This window comes from Nannobrachium achirus, assembly GCF_963921795.1.
Source record: "Nannobrachium achirus genome assembly, chromosome: 3".
Taxonomy (NCBI): domain Eukaryota; kingdom Metazoa; phylum Chordata; class Actinopteri; order Myctophiformes; family Myctophidae; genus Nannobrachium; species Nannobrachium achirus.
This window is the reverse complement of record NC_137812.1, coordinates 21,163,581-21,183,354: the sequence shown is the minus strand read 5'-3', so window position 1 is coordinate 21,183,354 and position 19,774 is coordinate 21,163,581. Positions and strand designations below refer to the sequence as shown.

Genomic DNA, 19,774 nt, shown 5'->3' with positions numbered 1-19,774 from the left:
TTGCTGACTCTGAAGCGCCACCCCGTGGCTGCTTCAGCAGTGAAATCTGCCAAGCTCAATAGGCACCAACGGTAGAAGGATAAATACTGTAGATCAGTGGTTCTCAACCTGTGGGTCGGGACCCCCAGGGGGAGGTCCCCAGATGATTAACTTAATGTACAACATTGTTTTCTCACTCAACAGTAAAGTAACCAACATAAGGTTTAAGTGTATAGAGGGTAGGCCTATATGACAATTTCCAAAGTGACAATTTAAGGACTTTTTAATACCTCTAAAATGACAATAAAACATTGTCCGAATTGTCAAGTATTAGAGGCAGAAATTGTGAAAATAGCCGATCTACATGCTCACAACGCCTCGATTATTTGGGGGGTGGCGGCCTGAAAAAGGTTGAGAATCACTGCCGAAGATAGATGTTTGGCTGGGTCTTCTTACTTGTGCAGGTTGTTTTCAGGCGTGCGGTCATGTTTGTGAGGTCTCTGGGCCGACCACCTCTGGCATGTTTTCCCAGAGATCGTCCTGGCAACCTCCCCCCGATAGTTTCTGCCGTCACCATTGTAGCAGGTCAGCTCTGGGATGATGGTAGATGGATGGAAAGAAAGAGATGAATGGAGAGATTAATGATAGAGAAGCCCTCTGGGAAATATAAGGTCCCCGGTCCACGCTATGTGTCAAAGTGTCCCTGAGTTAGTCGAATATCGTTCACTGCTCCCAATATGATGAATACATGCAGTGGAAACATTACCTGTGTGTGCAAATAATTGTGACCATAGGGAGCAGTTTATATGAAACCCGGCAGATCCTGTCCGTCAGTGAGTAGGTAATGCCTCAATGTCCTGTTGTGACATCACATTGTTGATTCTCAATGACCAAGACAGCCTGTTCTGGCAATCATGTATGGAGATTCCTGATCAATATTAAGTCCATATTTGGCAATGTCCAAATATGGATGTTCCATAGGGCCAAGACAGAATTAATTTGCAAATCAATCACCAAATGATGCCCTTTTATGGCAAACCACACTAATAGTATCCCTTTTATGGGCAACAATATTAAGCCCATATCTGGGAATTCCCATACAATAGAATGAATCCCTTCTATGCCCTGCCCATCAATATTAAGCCCATATCTGGACATATTGTTTCAGTCTAACCAGTGTGGTTGATGTGACATGAGTCACACATAATTCCGTCCTTGTCTCTTTTATGCCCATATATGGAAATCCCTGTTGATTAGTGGAATCACACTTGTCTATCCCTGAAGCTGGCATAGGCTACTGCTTTGCTTAGAGTAACAGAATAGTAAACTATAAGCTTGGGAACATCGCTAAACCCATGGCCAGTTTATCTGCAAAGAGTAGTTACAGAGAGAAGATGGTTGGTTATTCATCCTCAATAGAAATGCCCTGAGAGTAGTAAATAAACTCATCATACTTAACATAAGTTGTCAAAGCTACCTGGCTCGGGAGCACCATCACATCTGGGGACCGGGCAGAACTCCCACCGTGTCTGTGAGTCAGTGGTGTAGCACCATGGCATCCACTCATTGTCTGGATTACGGCAGAAGTTGCTGTCCAGGCCTCTGACAAAAATATGTAGGTAAATACAGTAGGTAGGTAGTAGACAGACCAACACAGACAGACAAACAAATAGCTAGATAGATGTAGAAAGATACTGTAGGTGTTTGGCTGGGACTTCTTACTTGTGCAGGTGGTTTTCGGGCGTACGGGTGTGTTTATGAGGTGTCTGGGCCGACCATCTTTGGCAGGTTTTCCCAGAGATTGTCCTGGCAACCTCCCCCCGATAGTTTACGCCATCACCAGTGTAGCAGGTCACCTCTGGGACGATGGTATAGGTGGACAGATCAAGAAGAAGTAGATGGATGGAGAGAGTAAACACAAGGACCAGTGTTTTGATAGAGAAGCCCTCTAGGAAAAAGAAGGTCCCTGGTACATGTGTCCCTGAACAAGAAACCACGAACTGATCCCTGTGTGGTGTATAAGCCTGATACTGTTCACTGCTCCTAATAGTTAGGATGAGTAAATGCAGAGGACACATTTCCCGTATGTGCAAAGAGACAAAATGCCCCAAACGAATAACCAGACAGGGAAAGGACAAAGTCAACTCAGACCAAAGACGTAACTATGCTGGCTAGAAAGCCGCCATTCGTACCAAGTATGTTGACTTGCCCGCCTGCTGTGATCAAATGCTGATGTCAATTGTGTTACATACGGTACAACTCAATGCATCTGCTGTGTCCTTGGCTAATGTGATCTGCACCACACTGTTATTTGTGCAGATGTAACATCATGTTACATAGTTATGCTATGGTTAACTGCAGATAAACACCAACATTGTGTTAGTCAAAGAACTGGAGAGACAGGGACACTCCTGTTACTGTACAAACACTCTATAGCAATAATTACTGTGATAGAATATGGTGCTCCTTAATGAGTGTATACACAATTGTCTTTCCCTCAGTCAGGAATGCTGCTAAAGCTGCTCATTAATGCTCAGTAACATAAAAGTAAACTGTACGTTTTGGAACATCAGAATTTAGCTAAACTCATGGCCGCTTTCTCTGCAAACTGTACAGTGAGTCACATAGAGATGAGGGTTTATTATTCATCTTCAGCAGAAATGTACTGAAAGTAATACATAAAATCATCATAATTAATAAATATGTGGTACCTGGCCCGGGAGCAACACCACATAAGGGGACCGGGCAGTACTCCCAGCGTGTCTCTGAGTCAGTGGTGTAGCACCATGGCATCCTCTCATTGTCTGGATTACGGCAGTAGTTGTTGACCAGGCCCCTGACAAACATATGTAATGTAGAGTGTAGAGTAGCTGTGTGGTAGACAGGCAGGCAGGCAGGTAGCTCTTGTCCATAGCGTTATTGGAGTTCTCCCTAACGCTATGTTCCTCTACCACCGTATTCCTTGGCAAAAAAAAAAATGAAAACCCCGCCGTCTGGCCCCTCACCAAACCAAAGGTATCAGTGGACAGCTTACTCTACTTAGTGGACGCAGTCTTTACCCCGTCTCCACACACTTAAAATACATTTATAGGGCGAAATAAAAAATAATCCACCGGATGGAGACTACATTTCTTCCAGTTTTTTACTATTTGTCGTCGCCCAGACTGCGTCCACTAAGTAAAGTAAGCTTTCAACTGTCCACTGATACCTTTGGTTTAGTGAGGGGCGAAACAGTTTTAGTTACTTTCGGACCAGACAGCTGGGTTTTGCCAAGGAATACGGAGGTAGAGGAACATAGCGTTAGGGAAAACTCCACTAACACTATGGACCAAAGCTATTAGGCAGGCAGGCAGGCAGGCAGGCAGGCAGGCAGGCAGGCGGACAGACAGACAGCTACTGTAGATAGATCAATATTTGTCCAGATGTTCTTACCTGTGTGGGTGGTTTTCGGGTGTACGGGTGTGTTTGTGAGGTGTCTGGGCTGACCATCTCTGGCATGTTTTCCCAGAGATCGTGCGGACAACCTCCCCCCGATAGTTTCTGCCGTCACCAGTGTAACAGGTCAGCTCTGAGAGGATTGTAGTTGGACAGGAAGAAGTCGATGGATGGAGAGAGTTAAAATAAGGAATAAGTGTCACTGATTAGGAAACCCCCAACTGACCCCTGGGTGCTGTTAGCCTAATACTATTAACTGCTCTAATAGTAAGGTCAGGATGGGAAAATAAATGCTGAGGACAAATGTTCTGTTTATTTCAAACAAATATACAGTAAAATGGGGTAAACAAACAGGGAAAGGGGGCAGAGAGAGGCACCTGCTAACCACCCTACTCAGACTAGCTAGAAAGCTACCATGAAATGTATGATATTAAAAGTGGTCATCAATAGACTGGTCCTTGTCCATGGCAAATTTTAGTTTTTGCTTTTACACAACATTAGAATATTCTTATTTTGGAGAACAGTAAATGGTAAGCTTGGGAACATCGACATCTAGCTAAACGCATTGCCACTTTCTGAGCAAATTGTACAGTGAGTCACATAGACATGAGGGTTGACTATTCATCCTCTGCAGAAATGTCCTTAAAGTAAATCAATACACTCATCATAATTAACATAAGTGGTCGAAGCTACCTGGCCCAGGAGCAACATCACATGAGGGGACTTGGCAGTACTCCCAGCGTATCTCTGAATCAGTGGTGTAGCACCATGGCATCCTCGAATTGTCTGGATTACGGCAGTAGTTGCTGTCCAGGCCTCTGACAAACATATGTTGGTAGGTACAGTAGGTGTGTAGTAGACAGAAAGACAGACAAACAGCTTGATATAAAGCCAGACATAAGGAGACATACTCTAGATAGATGTTTGGCTGGGTGCTCTTACTTGTGCGGGTTGTTTTCGGGCATAAGGGTGTGTTTGTGAGGTGTCTGGGCCGACCATCTCTGGCAGGTTTTCCCAGAGATCGTCCTGGCAACCTCCCCCCGATAGTTTCTGCCATCATCAGTAAAACAGGACAGCTCTGGGACAATGGTAGGTGGCTCTGATGCTGAAGGAAGGTAGAGAGGAAAGACAAGGATCACTGTTTTGGTAGAGAGGCCGCCTGTAAAACACAAGGTCCCCGTTTCACGCCCTGGCCGCAATACACTTAACCCATAACTGCTCCCCCGGCGTTAATTGCGCTCACTGCTCCTAATTAGGATGGGTTAGGATGGGTTAATGCAGAAGATAGGACACGTTTCATGTAAATTCAAATAAACCCATAAATATCCCAAAGGAGTTGGGACCCCACTATTGTTCTCCTGTCTATGTATTGAGGCATCGCTAAAATGAGCACACACAATGTTGTTTATTATAATTTTGACCAGCTCAATGTGCTCTAACATCCAATAAATGTGTTAAAAAAATGTGAGGGCATTAAATAACTAGGCTATACCATTTCAAAATCAAATAATACATGTATTAATCATAATGCAGGGGACAGATAGACAGACAGACAGACAGACAGGCATGTTGTGCTTTTATAGATAAGATAGGCTGCCTGGGCAATGCCTGTTTGGAATGTGTTCCCCTTTGTGCAATACCATTCACAACACTCGCGAGTTTGATGTTGATCGGAGGTTGGTCGGAGAGTTCTTTAGGAGAGAGGTAAACTCTCTCTCTCTCTCTCTCACACGCACGCACACACGCTCTCTCACACACACACACACACACACACACACACACACACACACACACACACACACACACACACACGGAGAGAGAGAGGGGGGGGGGGCTAATCAGGGTTCTGTGAGAACTTTGACCACAATAACTAATCCAGGACTTGGTCAAGATCAATAAAATGTCATCATCACTGCTGCTGACTTTCTGCTTTGCTTCTGATACAAATGGCTACAGTGTCTAAACTCAGCAAAAACAAAACTTAAAACTGAACAGGTAGCATTAATAGTTCACTATAGTCTGTAAGCTAAAGCTGATATTGAGACAAGAGCTATCTCTGGGTAGAAGCTGACAACTTTTTCAGTATTAATCTTTAACCCCTTGTCGTGTGTTCTAGCCTGGTTGACGTCCCTGAAAAAGATTTTTAGGTCATTTCATCAATGTATACTTAAAAGTGGTAAATTTAGATGTTGCTGCAATAGGAGAATGTTTGCTTCAGAAGATACTGGAGAACCTTGGCAAAAAAAAAGATCACTGAATTTTTAGGAACCAACTGGTCACAAAGAATAAAGACAACCTCTCCAAGAGAAAACCAAAAACTTCCTCAAGGCTCTACAGTGCAGATGCCAAACCAAGTATGTGAAGCCAGACAGGGGTATTTAGCTTAATTGAAATGGATGAAAAAAAAAAAAAAAAAAAAGCCAATCTGACCCATTTCCTATCAAATGAGCAAGAGAAGATAGTTCTCAATAGAGGCCTATCTGGGCCCGCCCCTTTCCCCCCTCCCCCTGAGCGGCAGCCATGATGGAGTTACTGCTGCAGCAGTGTGTGTCTATGTCTATGTCTATGGAGATGGGACTTTTAATGAAATTAGTCATTACCAGTCCCATCTCCATGATATTTAGATCTAATTCCTTCGCCAGTTCCATCCGCATGATTTGTAGATCTAATTCTATGAGTCCCATCCCCATGATTTGTAGGTCTAATACCATCGCCAGTCCCATCATTATGATTCGTAGATCTAATTCTATCTGTTCCATCTCAATTATGTTTAGGTCTAATTCCATCGCCAGTTCCATCCAAATGATTTGTAAATCTAATTCTGAGTCCCATCTCCATGATTTGTAGGTCTAATTCCATCGCCAGTCCCATCCTTATGATTTGTAGATCTAATTCTATCTGTTCCATCTCAATTATGTTTAGGTCTAATTCCATCGCCAGTTCTATCCGCATGATGTGTTGATCTAATTTTATCAGATCCATCCCAATGATTTTTAGATCTAATTTCACCACCAGTTCTATCCTTATGATTTGTAGATCTAATTCCATCAGTCCCATCTCAATTATGTGTAGGTATAATTCCATCGCCAGTTCCATCCACACGATTTGTTGATCTAATTCTATATAGTTCCATCCTCATGATTTGTAGATCTAATTCCATCGCCAGTCCCATCCTTATGATTTGTTGATCTAATTCTATCAGTCCCATCTCAATTATGTTTAGGTCTAATTCCATCGCCAGTTCCATCCCCATGATGTGTAGGTCTAATTCGATACATTCCCAACTCCATGTTCTTTAGATCTAATTCGATAGTCACATCCCCATGATTTGTAGATCTAATTCCATCACCAGTCCCATCCCCATAATGTGTAGGTCCAATTCCATCGGCAGTTTCGCCAGTTCCATCTGTATGATTTGTAGATCTAATTCTATGAGTCCCATCCCCATGATTTGTAGGTCTAATACCATCGCCAGTCTCATCCTTAAGATTTGTAGATCTAATTCTATCAGTCCCATCTCAATTATGTTTAGGTCTAATTCCATCGCCAGTTCTATCCGCATGATTTGTAGATCTAATTCTATATAGTTCCATCGTCATGATTTGTAGATCTAATTCCATCACCAGTCCCATCCCCATGATGTGTAGGTCCAATTCTATCGCCAGTTTCATCCGCATGATTTGTAGATCTAATTCTATCAGTCACATCTCAATTATGTTTAGATCTAATTCCATCGCCAGTTCCATCCCCATGATTTGTAGGTCTAATTCGATACAGTCCCATCCACATAATTCATCTGCTTACAATAAATGTGACAAATCTCTGTGAGTATGTATGTATGTATGAATTAGACCAACAAATCATGGGGATGGGATTCATAGAATTAGATCTACAAATCATGCAGATGGAACTGGTGATGGAATTAGACCTACAGATGATGGGGATGGGACAGATAGAATTAGATCTACAAATCATGCAGATGGAACTGGTGATGGAATTAGACCTACACATTATGGGGATGGAACTGGTGATGGAATTAGATCTACAAATCATGGGGATGTGACTGTATGGAATTAGATCTACAAATCATGCGGATGGAACTTGCTATGGAGTTAGACCTACACAAAATTGAGATGGGCCTAATAGAATTAGATCTACAAATCATAAGGATAGAGCTGGCGGTGGAATTAGATCTACAAATCATTGGGAAGGATCTGATATAATTAGATCTACAAATCATGCGGATGAAACTGGCGAAACTGGCGATGGAATTGTACCTACACATTATGGGGATGGAACTGGTGATGGAATTAGATCTACAAATCATGGGAATTAGATCTAAAGAATATGGAGATGGGACTGTATCGAATTAGACTTACAAATCATGGGGATGGAACTGGCTATAGAATTTGACCTTCACATAATTGAGATGGGACTGATAGAATTAGATCTACAAATCATAAGGATGGGACTGGCGATGGATTTAGATCTACAAATCATGAGGATGGAACTGTATAGAATTAGATCTACAAATCATGTGGATGGAACTGGCGATGGAATTATACCTACACATAATTGAGATGGGACTGATGGAATTAGATCTACAAATCATACAGATGGAACTGGCGAAACTGCCGATGGAAGTGGACCTACACATTATGGGGATGGGACTGGTGATGGAATTAGATCTACAAATCATGGGGATGTGACTATCGAATTAGATCTAAAGAACATGGAGTTGGGAATGTATCGAATTAGACCTACACATCATGGGGATGGAACTGGCGATGGAATTAGACCTAAACATAATTGAGATGGGACTGATAGAATTAGATAAACAAATCATAAGGATGGGACTGGCGATGGAATTAGATCTACAAATCATGAGGATGGAACTATATAGAATTAGATCAACAAATCATGTGGATGGAACTGGCGATGGAATTAGACCTACACATAATTGAGATGGGACTGATGGAATTAGATCTACAAATCATAAGGATAGAACTGGTGGTGAAATTAGATCTAAAAATCATTGGGATGGATCTGATAAAATTAGATCAACAAATCATGCGGATAGAACTGGCGATGGAATTAGACCTAAACATAATTGAGATGGAACAGATAGAATTAGATCTACAAATCATAAGGATGTGACTGGCGATGGAATTAGACCTACAAATCATGGAGATGGGACTCATAGAATTAGATTTACAAATCATTTGGATGGAACTGGCGATGGAATTAGACCTAAACATAATTGAGATGGAACAGACAGAATTAGATCTACGAATCATAAGGATGGGACTGGCGATGGTATTAGACCTACAAATCATGGGGATGGGACTCATAGAATTAGATCTACAAATCATGCGGATGGAACTGGCGAAGGAATTAGATCTAAATATCATGGAGATGGGACTGGTAATGACTAATTTCATTAAAAGTCCCATCTCCATAGACATAGACATAGAAACACACTGCTGCAGCAGTAACTCCATCATGGCTGCCGCTCAGGGGGAGGGGGGAAAGGGGCGGGCCCAGATAGGCCTCTATTATGGTCTGGAAATTGGTATTGGTGGGATTTGAGGATCCTGAAAAGGTTTCATCAATAGAGTACCTGAGACGAATAACAGACTGTTATTCGTCTGTTATTCGTCCATATTTTAAAACTTTGAGTATAGATAATTTTTTGATTTGCCAGACTGTAAACCACAAACTAGAACATTTTAATCTGTTAAATTCTTAATGCACTCCCCCCTTATTTAGGTGAATTAGATTTTTTTTTTTTTTTTACTTAACTCATACATATTAGGAATTATAAGACATAATACTTATGGAAAGTGGAAAAACGGTATATCTCCAACAGTTTGTGGAACAGTATAAGTCCGTACAAGCAATATTCAGCAGACAAAGGGAGCAGATAACATTAAAACAGACAATTGAACAAAATGAGGGAGGAGTGCATTAACAATTTAACAGATTGAAAATGGCTAGTTTGTGGCTTACAGTCTGGTAAATCAAAAAATATTGATATTAAAAATATATATGGACTGTTATTCGTCTCAGGTACACAAATTATAGCTGTGATTGATGTTCCTCAACTGCAAGGTTCATATTAAAGAAGCTGTTACTCGCATACTGTACTTCTACATTCAGCTGATGCAACAACCAAAGGCTATCAGAGGCTCATCATTCTCTGCAGAGACACAGATATGCTGGTGTTAATTCTTATGTTTGCATACCAACTGAGACAATAAATGTGATACATGAAAAAGTTAAAAATATCAAAATGTCAAGTGAGATACTAAATAGATAGATTTTAAATTACTTCAAATAGGGGATCTACAAGCTCACAAAGTGACGATGCAGATCGGCTAGTTAAACTATTTTATTTTATTTTATTTTTATTTTCAAAACAGTAAAAAGGAAAAGAATTTTAAGCACAAGGGGTAAGACATGGCTGAAAATAGGGCCCGCTGTCATTTAATGCCTTACAGTAATCATGCATTGTCTCCACTCTCACTGGTGTCTAATCTGCATATTACCAGGACAGTTACTGGTTCCTCCCACCAACCTGACATCACCATCACAAAGACGATATAATACACAATAAAAGGGTAATCTTGCTTTAATTGTAAAATAATAATCCAAACTGAAAGTGAAGTTTTACCTGAGCAAGTGAGTTCAACAGTCGTGTCATTTGAGCAGGTGTTTCTGGGTGAGTTTGAGGTTCTACAGTCCAAGAGGACAGACTCATTGCCTTCACACCAGAACTCTTTGGTCCACATTGGGGCCTTCACTTCTCCATAGAGTTTCCCCCTGAGGACTGAAGGAGGCCCACAGCCAAGCTGCCTACAGACCACCTCTGCATCCTGCTGGTCAAAGTCACTTCCACACACTGAGACCCACGACTCATCAGACTTCACCTCCACTCTGCCTGAACACATACTAGTCCCATTCACCAACCTCACAGACTCTGCAGGCCCATTCACCAACCTCTCAGGCTCTGCAGGGAGATAGAGAGACAGAGAGAGAGAGAGAGAGAGAGAGAGAGAGAGAGAGAGAGAGAGAGAGAGAGAGAGATTCATTTCCAGTGTACCTGTCGTCATCATCATCATCATCATCATCATCATCATCATCATCATCATCATCACTATCACTACCACCACCACCACCACCAACAACAACAACAAATAAGTGAATTTGGAGACATTCATTTACATGAATAGACAGACATACAGAGTTACAGACACATGAAATAAGAGAATATAGATCACTGTTGTCATTGTTGGTTACCTGAACAGATCACCTCCAGTGTCCAGTGTGAAGAAACAGATCCTAATGTCATACACTCCCTAACTGAATATTCTGATCCAAAACAGGTGTTTGTAACAAGCCAAACAGGTACTTTCGTAGAACCATATCTCAATTCTGATGAAACAGTAGAGCCACAGCCCAACTGTCTACACACTACAGATGCTGTCTTTAGATTGTAGACAGTTGTCACATGTCTCCACTCTCCCTGGTGTTTCATCTCAAGATTACCAGCACAGCTACTGGTTCCTCCCACCAACCTGACATCATCAGGCTCTGTAGAGAGACAATATAATATGCAATTGAAATGTAATCTGACATTGATTGTAAAATAATAATCAAAACCTAAAGTGTAGTTTGTCTTTCACCTGAGCAGGTGAGCCCAACAGTCTTGTCAGGTGAGCAGGTTTTTCTAGCTGAGTCTGAGGTTCCACAGTCCCTGAGAACAGACTCACTGCCATCACACTGGAACTCTTCGGCCAACATTGGAGAATTCCCTTCTCCATAGAGCGCCCCCTGGAAGACTGAAGGAGCCCTACAGCCAAGCTCCCTACAGACCACCTTTGCGTCCTGCTGGTCAAAGTCACCTTCACACACTGAGACCCACGACTGATTAGACTTCACCTCCACTCTGCCTGAACACATACTTGTCCCATTCACCAACCTCACAGACTCTGGACAGAGACAGACAGACAGACACTCACAGAATCAGTGCCCAGATACCCGTCAAGCTACTTCACCAACGTGAGTTATACCTATGGGCAGAACATCAGAAGTTCATATGACTTGTTCACCCAAAATGTGTCTCAATCATGGATAAAGCGACTGCAAAAGATTGCTACTATGTGTTCCAAAAAGCTATACCCTGTGTATGTGTAGTATATATAACGACATGTATATAATGACAAAATGTGACACAGCTCTGTTTACACAATGCTATAGCCCCTCCAACTGTATCAGTCATAATATCATTTTTTTTTAAACTGTTGAAAAAGCGGAACATATTATGTTCCCCCTTTTCAACTGTTTTTATTATATTATGACACTTGTTTTGTCAATGTAAACGTATGTTTTATCATGCCAATAAAGTTCCTTTGAATTGAATTGAATTGGATAAGCCAGCTGTAGGAGTGGTTAGCTCCTTACAGGAGCATCACTCAAAAATGGATATGTGGGTATATATGTCACCGTTAGATAGAGAAACGGTGAGATAGAGAAACGGAGCGCACGGGGCGGAACAAGCGGTCGCCACAACAACTTCCTCCAGGCGGAGCCGCTCGATTGTCCACGACATTGCAAGCGGCGCGAAGGCCAGCGGACCTTGGTCCTGCTCGGCGCTCGGGGGCGCCGTGCATTCACCACGGCGTGCATTCACCACGGCGTGCATTCGCCGTGCATTCACCTTCGCCGTGCATTCACCACGGCGAAGCCGTGGTGAATGCAATCGTTATATTTATGCCCAGGCCGTAAGGCCTGGGCAAGCCCACGATAAATGCCCTGTCCAAGTGACTACAATGGAGCTAATGGCTAAGCTAGGCTAGGCTAGGCTAGGCTAGTAAATAAAGAAAGAGAGTCGCAAACGAGTGACGTCAGCGCCTTCACTATTGAATGGCTGCGTCGCCATCTGGTGGTGATTAGTGTGTGGTGAACTACAAAACGAGCGCTCTTACCACAGTCTCACTGAGTTACCCAAAATGACTGTAACATATATACCAGAGGTAATATAGAGAGCGATTTCCTGAGCGACACCCTGTAGAGGGCGCCGCCCACCATTTCTGCGGTGTTAACAGCAGTGTAAAGTAACATGTAGCTTACATTTAATTAAGAACTGTACCTAAGTACAATTTTGAGTATTTGTACTTTACTTGAGTATTTACCATTTTTAATAATTTCACTTCTACTCCACCACTGGCTGCGGTTTACACCGCAGAAATGGCGTCGGGAAAACAGTCTATAATAGAAGGCGTGGGTGTTAAGCACCGAGCAGGCACACTAGGACACACAGTAGCTTTAGCATATGCACGAGCAGTAGCATTTAACTGCAGTCCCATGTTTGACCACCAGCTGATGGCTGCTTCCAAGTTCTACCGTGGTTTTGGGGGCTTGGTATGTACAGTAGTATGTGGTCAATGAGGGAACGCTGCTCCCTCATTGGCTAAAGGCCCAGCCAATGAGGCCTAACATAGCTGTCTGTGGGTATGTAAGTACCACCACCAACCAACAAGTGCGACCTGATACAAGTTAGAGACTAGAGACTAGTCATCTACTCATATTGTCTATTTAGCGTTACTTGCTCCTCATGGCCCCATAGCCAAATATGGCTACATAATTTGTACATAGGCCTACATACCCACATAAATACCCACAGACAGCTATCATCATCCTACTTGCGTGCTCTGCTGGCGCCACAGCACCAATGGCACATGCCACTGAAATGACGACATTGGCGCAAGTTGGCACCTCGACAGAGTGCAGTCTAGTTTTAATTGCATTGTTAAAATGTACCATTATCAAAGAATAAATAGATTTTGTCCACACTTCCCAAAAAGTATGCATGTTATTAGAAACAGATTGCTCGTTACCTGAACAGATCACCTCAATTCCGAATCCGGAAGTATCACCTGTCGTTGTCACGCACTCCCTCAGAGAAGATTCAGATCCGACACAGTCAGATTCTATGTACCATACACTTCCATATGATGAAGAAGGACCCCATTTCGTTGAAAGAGCAGAGCCACAGTCCAGTTGTCTACACACTACAGATGCTGCCTTCAGGTTCCAGTCAGAGCCTTCATCTGCTCGTCTCCACTCTCCCTGGTATTTCATCTCCAGTCTACCAGCACAGCGACCAACCCCACCCACCAACCTGACAGGCTGTTCAGGCTCTGTACAGGGACAAGACAGGCAGTTAAAATGTTATAATATTTTGACTACCAGTAAGACTCCCTAATCGGGAGATAAGCGACCGTTGGTCGCTTATCTCCACAAATATCACAGCCTCCACCTCTCACGTCATACGGGCAGCCATAGTTACACCTGGAATGTTGAATCTCCATATATGGAGATAACCTACCCATCACACAAAGTCTGACCTCACCAGCCCATACCTGGGCATGGACGACTTATATCTCCATATACGGAGATGGCCATATATGGAGATACGATGACATCACAGAGTCCACAGCTGATGATGTGGCGTGATGTCATACAATACACAAACAAGCCCTATATAAAGGGGCAATTCTCACCAGGGAAGAGAGCATTCCCCACTAGCTGAGTATCTTAAGATGGTTGGATGTGATGATAAGCCACAAATAGGCCAAAAGTTTGTTTTACCAATTATCAAGACATACGGGCAGTTGACAGTTTGCCATTGTTACTCATTGAAGTTGAATCTCCATCTGAATCCCTTTTATGCCCATATATGGAGATCCCTGCTCTGAGTATCTGACATCACTAATCCCTTTTATGCCCATATATGGAGATCCCTGCTCTGAGTATCTGACATCACTAATCCCTTTTATGCCCATACAGTATGGAGATCCCTAACAGAATCCATTTTATGCCCATATATGGAGATACCTGCTCTGAGTATCTGACATCACTGTGATGTCACCTGTTTATGCCTAAATATGGAGATCCCTGCTCTGAGTATCTGACATCACTGCGATCTCACCTGTGATGTCACAGTGACACATCACCTCAGTATCTGTGATGTCACAGTGACACATCACCTCAGTATCAGGCGTTACACGTATACATTGAGCAGGGCAAAGGTGTGACGTGTGTGACGGACGGACGGACGGACGGACGGACGGACGGACGGTGGAGGTTTTCATACTAAACTGCGACCTTACGGTCGCAATAAAATACTAAATATTTTTCTTTTTTTTCGTCTTTTACCTGAACATGTGAGTCCAACAGTCTTGTCACTTGAGCAGGTGGTTCTAGTTGAGTCTGAGGTTCTACAGTCCAGGAGAACAGACTCGTTGCCTTCACACTGGAACTCTTTGGTCCACAATGGAGCATTCGCTTCCACATAAAGCACCTCCTTGAGGACTGGAGGAGCCCCACATCCAAGCTGCCTACAGACCACCTCTGCATCCTGCTGGTCAAAGTCACCTTCACACACCGAGACCCATGACTGATTAGACTTCACCTCCACTCTGCCTGAACATGAACTAGGACCATTCACCAACCTCACAGACTCTAGGAGAGAGAGATAGCGAGAGCGAGAGAGCAAGAGAAAGGCATTTTCAAAGCCGTTTTTTCCCCCCTCAAACCTTTTTCCTTTAGTTTTTTCTTTGTAGTTGAAGTCGTTTGTTACCTGCACAGATGATCTCCACTCTGAAGTAGGAGGTATTTTCAGAGTTCTCCATTTTTAAGCACTCCCTCAGTGAAGATTCAGATCCAACACAGGCAGCTGTCATCTTCCACACAGATTTACTTGGATAATCACTACTCTTTTTTGTTGAAACGGTAGTGCCACAGTCTAGCTGTTTACACACTATAGATGATGACTTCAGGTTCCAGAAGGAGAGTCCACCCACTGGTCTCCACTCTCCCTGGTGTCTCATCTCCAGTATACCATTACAGTTACTGGTTCCTCCCACCAACCTGAGATCAGGCTCTGTACAGAGACAATAGAATAAGCACTTAAGAAAGTGGAAAAAAGAAATAAATAAATATAATAAAAACATTTCAGGCTTATAGCTGTAATTCTTTGTTGCATTTTCAATTTGTTCAACTGTTGTGTGGTGTGTTGGTTGAACCTGAAGAGCTTAAGAGACAAAGAAAAGCATACCGGTACATCAGTACACATACCGGTATCCTATCTACAAGCACATGAGGTTGGTTTATATGTTCAAATACAAGAGATTGTGTCCTCCTGTTTACTGCTAACATTGAGAATGAATAACTGTATGAACGAATAACTGTATGATATCTAAGATAAACATATCAAAAGCTATTCCGTTATGAATGTAAGATAAACAATGGAGGATGGATGGTTCTTATGGTGATTTGGTCACACTGTCACCTTTACCTCCAAGGGGGTATAGCTATCCTTTAGGACAGTGGTTCTTCTCAACCTGTGGGGACCCCGAGGGAGTCGCCACATGATTTTGGGGGGTCCTCAGATGACACTGAAGTGAACATTTAAAGGAGTAGTTCACCCCTAAAGTGACTTTTTTTCTATTGATTACTCATGCCATGGAGACTTGAGTTCAATAAAATAATATATATATATATTGTAGTTGTCGGATTCCGAGGACAAAAATGTGATAAAAGTAAAGTTACCCACATTGATTCCGGAAGGGGACCCAAATGCATTAAATGCATTTGGGTTACAATAAATAAAGTTACAATAAATGTACCCCCATTGATTCCAAATTTTGGAATCAATGGGGGTACATTTATTGTAACTTTTTAATACACACACACACACACACACACACACACACACACACACACACACACACACACACACACACACACACACACACACACACACACACACACACACACACACACACACACACACACACACACACACATACCTTTATATCATCAAAGGTAATCAACACACTATAAAACTCGTCAAACATTGGGCAAACTGTCAAATTATATAAGAAAGAGACACATGTTGTGAAATAGGCCGATCTACAAGTTGACAATGCCTCACAACGCAAGGCCGACACACTTTTAAATTCTTTCGTTGAACTCTGTCTGTAGTAGAATTACGGCCATAGCATGGGAATCTTTTTGTTCCATATGAGCCTTAGAACCAAACAATTATACCAAACTAAATAGGGGAATCCTGGTGACATAAAGTTATTTTAGCTCTGTACTGGATCAGAAACCCGAGAATGGTTTAGATCCCAGGTCAGAGGCAGTGTGTTACATCAGTGTTTCTCAAACTTTCAAATTTCAAGGTCTGACCACAACTCTGACAGTGTACAAATGGACCCGTTATTTGGTACACTGTCAGAGTTACAGTCAATTTAGACCCCCCCACAGGAATCCATAGAGCCCCTGAAATACATTTTGAGAACCACTGCGTTAGATTTACATACCATCCGTGGCCATGCAGGTTAAGGAAGACAGGAGTAGAGAGGTCACACTCAGCCACAGTACCCTCTTCATACTGCTGCCTGATCCTGTGTCTGCTGGAGCTCTGTACCAACCACCTTCACCAACTGTCACAGTCTGACAGTGTTCTACCCTTCCACCAACCCCATGAGAGAGAGAGAGAGAGAGAGAGAGAGAGAGAGAGAGAGAGAGAGAGAGAGAGAGAGAGAGATTTTTTTCTTTTTCTCCAATGCATGGTCACATTCCTAAGACAAAACAATATATAATATATCAAACATAATAATTATGCAAATGTCTGTCTGTTTGTCTGTCTGTCTGTCACAACGTTTCTCTTCAGTGGCTGGACCTATTGATCTGAATCCGCATCACCATTAGCATATGAACAGACCTGACATAACTGAAAAGCCCGTTTGTCACTTTCACAAATAGTATACTGTATATTAGCATTTTTATGGTGAATCTATTCTGCATCTAGCATGAGGCATATCTGTTCTGCATCTAGCATGAGGCATATCTATGCTGCATGATGCATCTAGCATGAGGCAACATTTGTAACCAAAATCTTTGCTTCTGGGGTGGGGGTCCCAGAAGAAAAAAATCAGATTGAGATGGGGTCTGCGGCCAAACACATATCTTTTTGGGGGTCCTCGACATGGCACAGTTGGAACCACTGATATATAGCATATGTTTTTCAGAAAAATGTTTTGGATTACAAGACCTTTGTTGACTCAGCTGTGTGCTGGGAGGAGTGTGTGTGTGTGTGTGTGTGTGTGTGTGTGTGTGTGTGTGTGTGTGTGTGTGTGTGTGTGTGCGCCTGCGTGGGTGGGTGGGGGGTGGGGGGGGGGCTACACAGCTGTGTGTGTGTGTGTGTACATCTTTGAACGGGTAGTTACTATATATCCATGGCGTACAGTAAGTAATCAATAGAAGGGTGTACTACTCCTTTAAAGTGTGTGTGTTTGTGTGTGTGTTTGTTTGTGTGTTAAGTGGTTAATGCACCGTATGTTTTGTATTAATAATCAAACTAGTAGTAACCAAAGGTGTCAGATAGTTTGGTTTGAACAACTATCAGGTCATTTTGAGGTCTATGGGAACCTAATGACCTGATTTCTCTATTTACTGTCAGGCAGAAACCTTGTATCTCCATGTTTCAAATGTGTACGTTTTTTCATAAAGTAAAGCCCTGTTTCACCATACAAAACTAGTGAAAAAAGCAGATCTACAAGCACACAGAGGCTTTGTGTGCTTGTAGATCATCCTTTTTCACTATTTTAAATTGTGTTTAAAATAATAACAAAAAAGGAAGGTTTTGGACTAACAAATTTTCCACCTGACAATGACGATACTGTATGGGGCTTTTAAGCCGTGACATCATTTTGTAGGCAGAGGAGAATCTGTCCCCAGAGCATTTTCTGTCCCTCGCTATTTTCAACAGATCCGAGACAAAAATAACGACTAAAGTATAATTCTAAGACTTTCCTTTCAACAACAAAGAGAAGAAAAATGTGTAAATAGTAAAAATAGTAAAAAGATTCACGGAAACTGGGGGCAACACCCTATTCATGGGGTAAAAACTATTGATGTTGTCAAACAACATGCATATCAGCAGTGCCAGTATCCCATTGCTTTACAACATTTGGGGAAAGTAACAGATCTAAAGGCTTGCAACTCACCGTGAACTTTCGCCTATTTTCAGCTGAGATATTTGGTTCAGAGGGGATAAATCAGCAGGGGACAAAGTGCAGAGACCTGCGGGATTCCCGGTAACAAAGTATGTAGTGCAGGGGTCTCACTTTTTAAACCCTCAATATTTAGTCAACTTGAAAATTGGCTCTGTACTTGGTCTGCCCTTTTCCCCTCTATGTGCAAACTCTCTGAAAATAGCCAATCTACAAGCTCACAACGCCTCGCAGCGTTGAGCTTGTAGATCGTCTATTTTCACCATTATACAACGATTTGGCGGACCCCCTAGTATCTCTGAGGCCCGGACTGTTGAAGACCCCTGATGGCAATTTTTTTACTTAACTAAAAGTAGCCTATCAATACTGCAATGTAGAAATACTTCGTTACAAGTAACAAATCTTTTTGGCCAACAATGTACAGTATACTGTATACTGTAGGGCTAAAGTGGGTAATGTATGTTTTGTAATAAATACAAATCTGCAAAGTAACTAGTAACTAAAGTTTTCAAATAATTGCAGTGGAGTAAAAGTATAATATTTGCCTCTGCGATGTAGTGGAGCAGAAGTATTGAAATTTGGAAATACTCCAGTAAAGTAAAAGTACCTCAAAATTGTACTGGCCACGAAATAAATATTAAAAAGAATGTTTACTTAAACATTAATCTTTTTTTAAGTCAAACTAATTTCTTTCTTTTTTTTTTTTTTTTTCAAGGTTTCACATCGACATTTCACATGAGGACATCGACTCACTGGTAAAACAATTGATCAAGCCGGCTCAATTATATCCCCTTAATTTGTGGGGATTAGAAATGTATCCTCATTACTCTCTTCTCTCCCCTCCCCTCTCCGCTTCCTGTTTGTGTGTGTGTGTGTGTGTGTGTGTGTGTGTGTGTGCATGTGTGTGTGCGTTACACTGCGCAAATGTAAGAGACTTTTTGATATACTTTCTAATCAACTATCACCAATATTTATTACGACTTAAATTGTAATTGAGTTAATTCCCATGTTTTAGGTTTGACATATCATGACTGATATGAGACACATGGTAATCTTTCTGTAGGAGAGAGAGGTCTCTCCATGGTGCGAAAACACTAGGACATTGAAGGGCTAAGTCTTTTGTTTTGTAAACCAGTTCTTCTGTTGCAACAGTAGACCAAATGTCTGTACCTTTGACCTATGACAGAGGGGCTTTTTAAATCCCTCCTCTGTTTTCACTTGTAATGGTTATAAAATATAACTAGAAATATACCTCAGTATAGAGAAGCCAGCGA

At 42.1% G+C, this 19,774-nt stretch overlaps 1 protein-coding gene across 4 annotated transcripts in view; it reads right to left on the bottom strand.

The window, feature by feature from the left end:
- Positions 1–16,954, bottom strand: part of LOC308281320 (apolipoprotein(a)-like) — a 35,674-nt gene extending 18,720 nt beyond the window's left edge. For 3 of the 4 annotated variants that reach the window (XM_080721471.1, XM_080721472.1, XM_080721473.1), the window contains exons 1-14: positions 16,806–16,954; positions 15,059–15,361; positions 14,635–14,940; positions 13,314–13,616; positions 11,100–11,405; positions 10,714–11,007; positions 10,088–10,423; positions 4,357–4,519; positions 4,108–4,232; positions 3,412–3,547; positions 2,691–2,815; positions 1,702–1,837; positions 1,457–1,581; positions 436–571 (exon numbers count right to left, since the gene is read on the bottom strand). In XM_080721471.1, the coding sequence (XP_080577597.1) occupies positions 436–571; positions 1,457–1,581; positions 1,702–1,837; positions 2,691–2,815; positions 3,412–3,547; positions 4,108–4,232; positions 4,357–4,519; positions 10,088–10,423; positions 10,714–11,007; positions 11,100–11,405; positions 13,314–13,616; positions 14,635–14,940; positions 15,059–15,361; positions 16,806–16,875 (2,864 nt within the window). In that variant the 5' untranslated portion in view covers positions 16,876–16,954. The remainder of the gene's footprint in view (positions 1–435; positions 572–1,456; positions 1,582–1,701; positions 1,838–2,690; positions 2,816–3,411; positions 3,548–4,107; positions 4,233–4,356; positions 4,520–10,087; positions 10,424–10,713; positions 11,008–11,099; positions 11,406–13,313; positions 13,617–14,634; positions 14,941–15,058; positions 15,362–16,805) is intronic. The other variant, XM_080721474.1, reaches the window with a different exon arrangement.
- Positions 16,955–19,774: the final 2,820 nt, after the last annotated feature.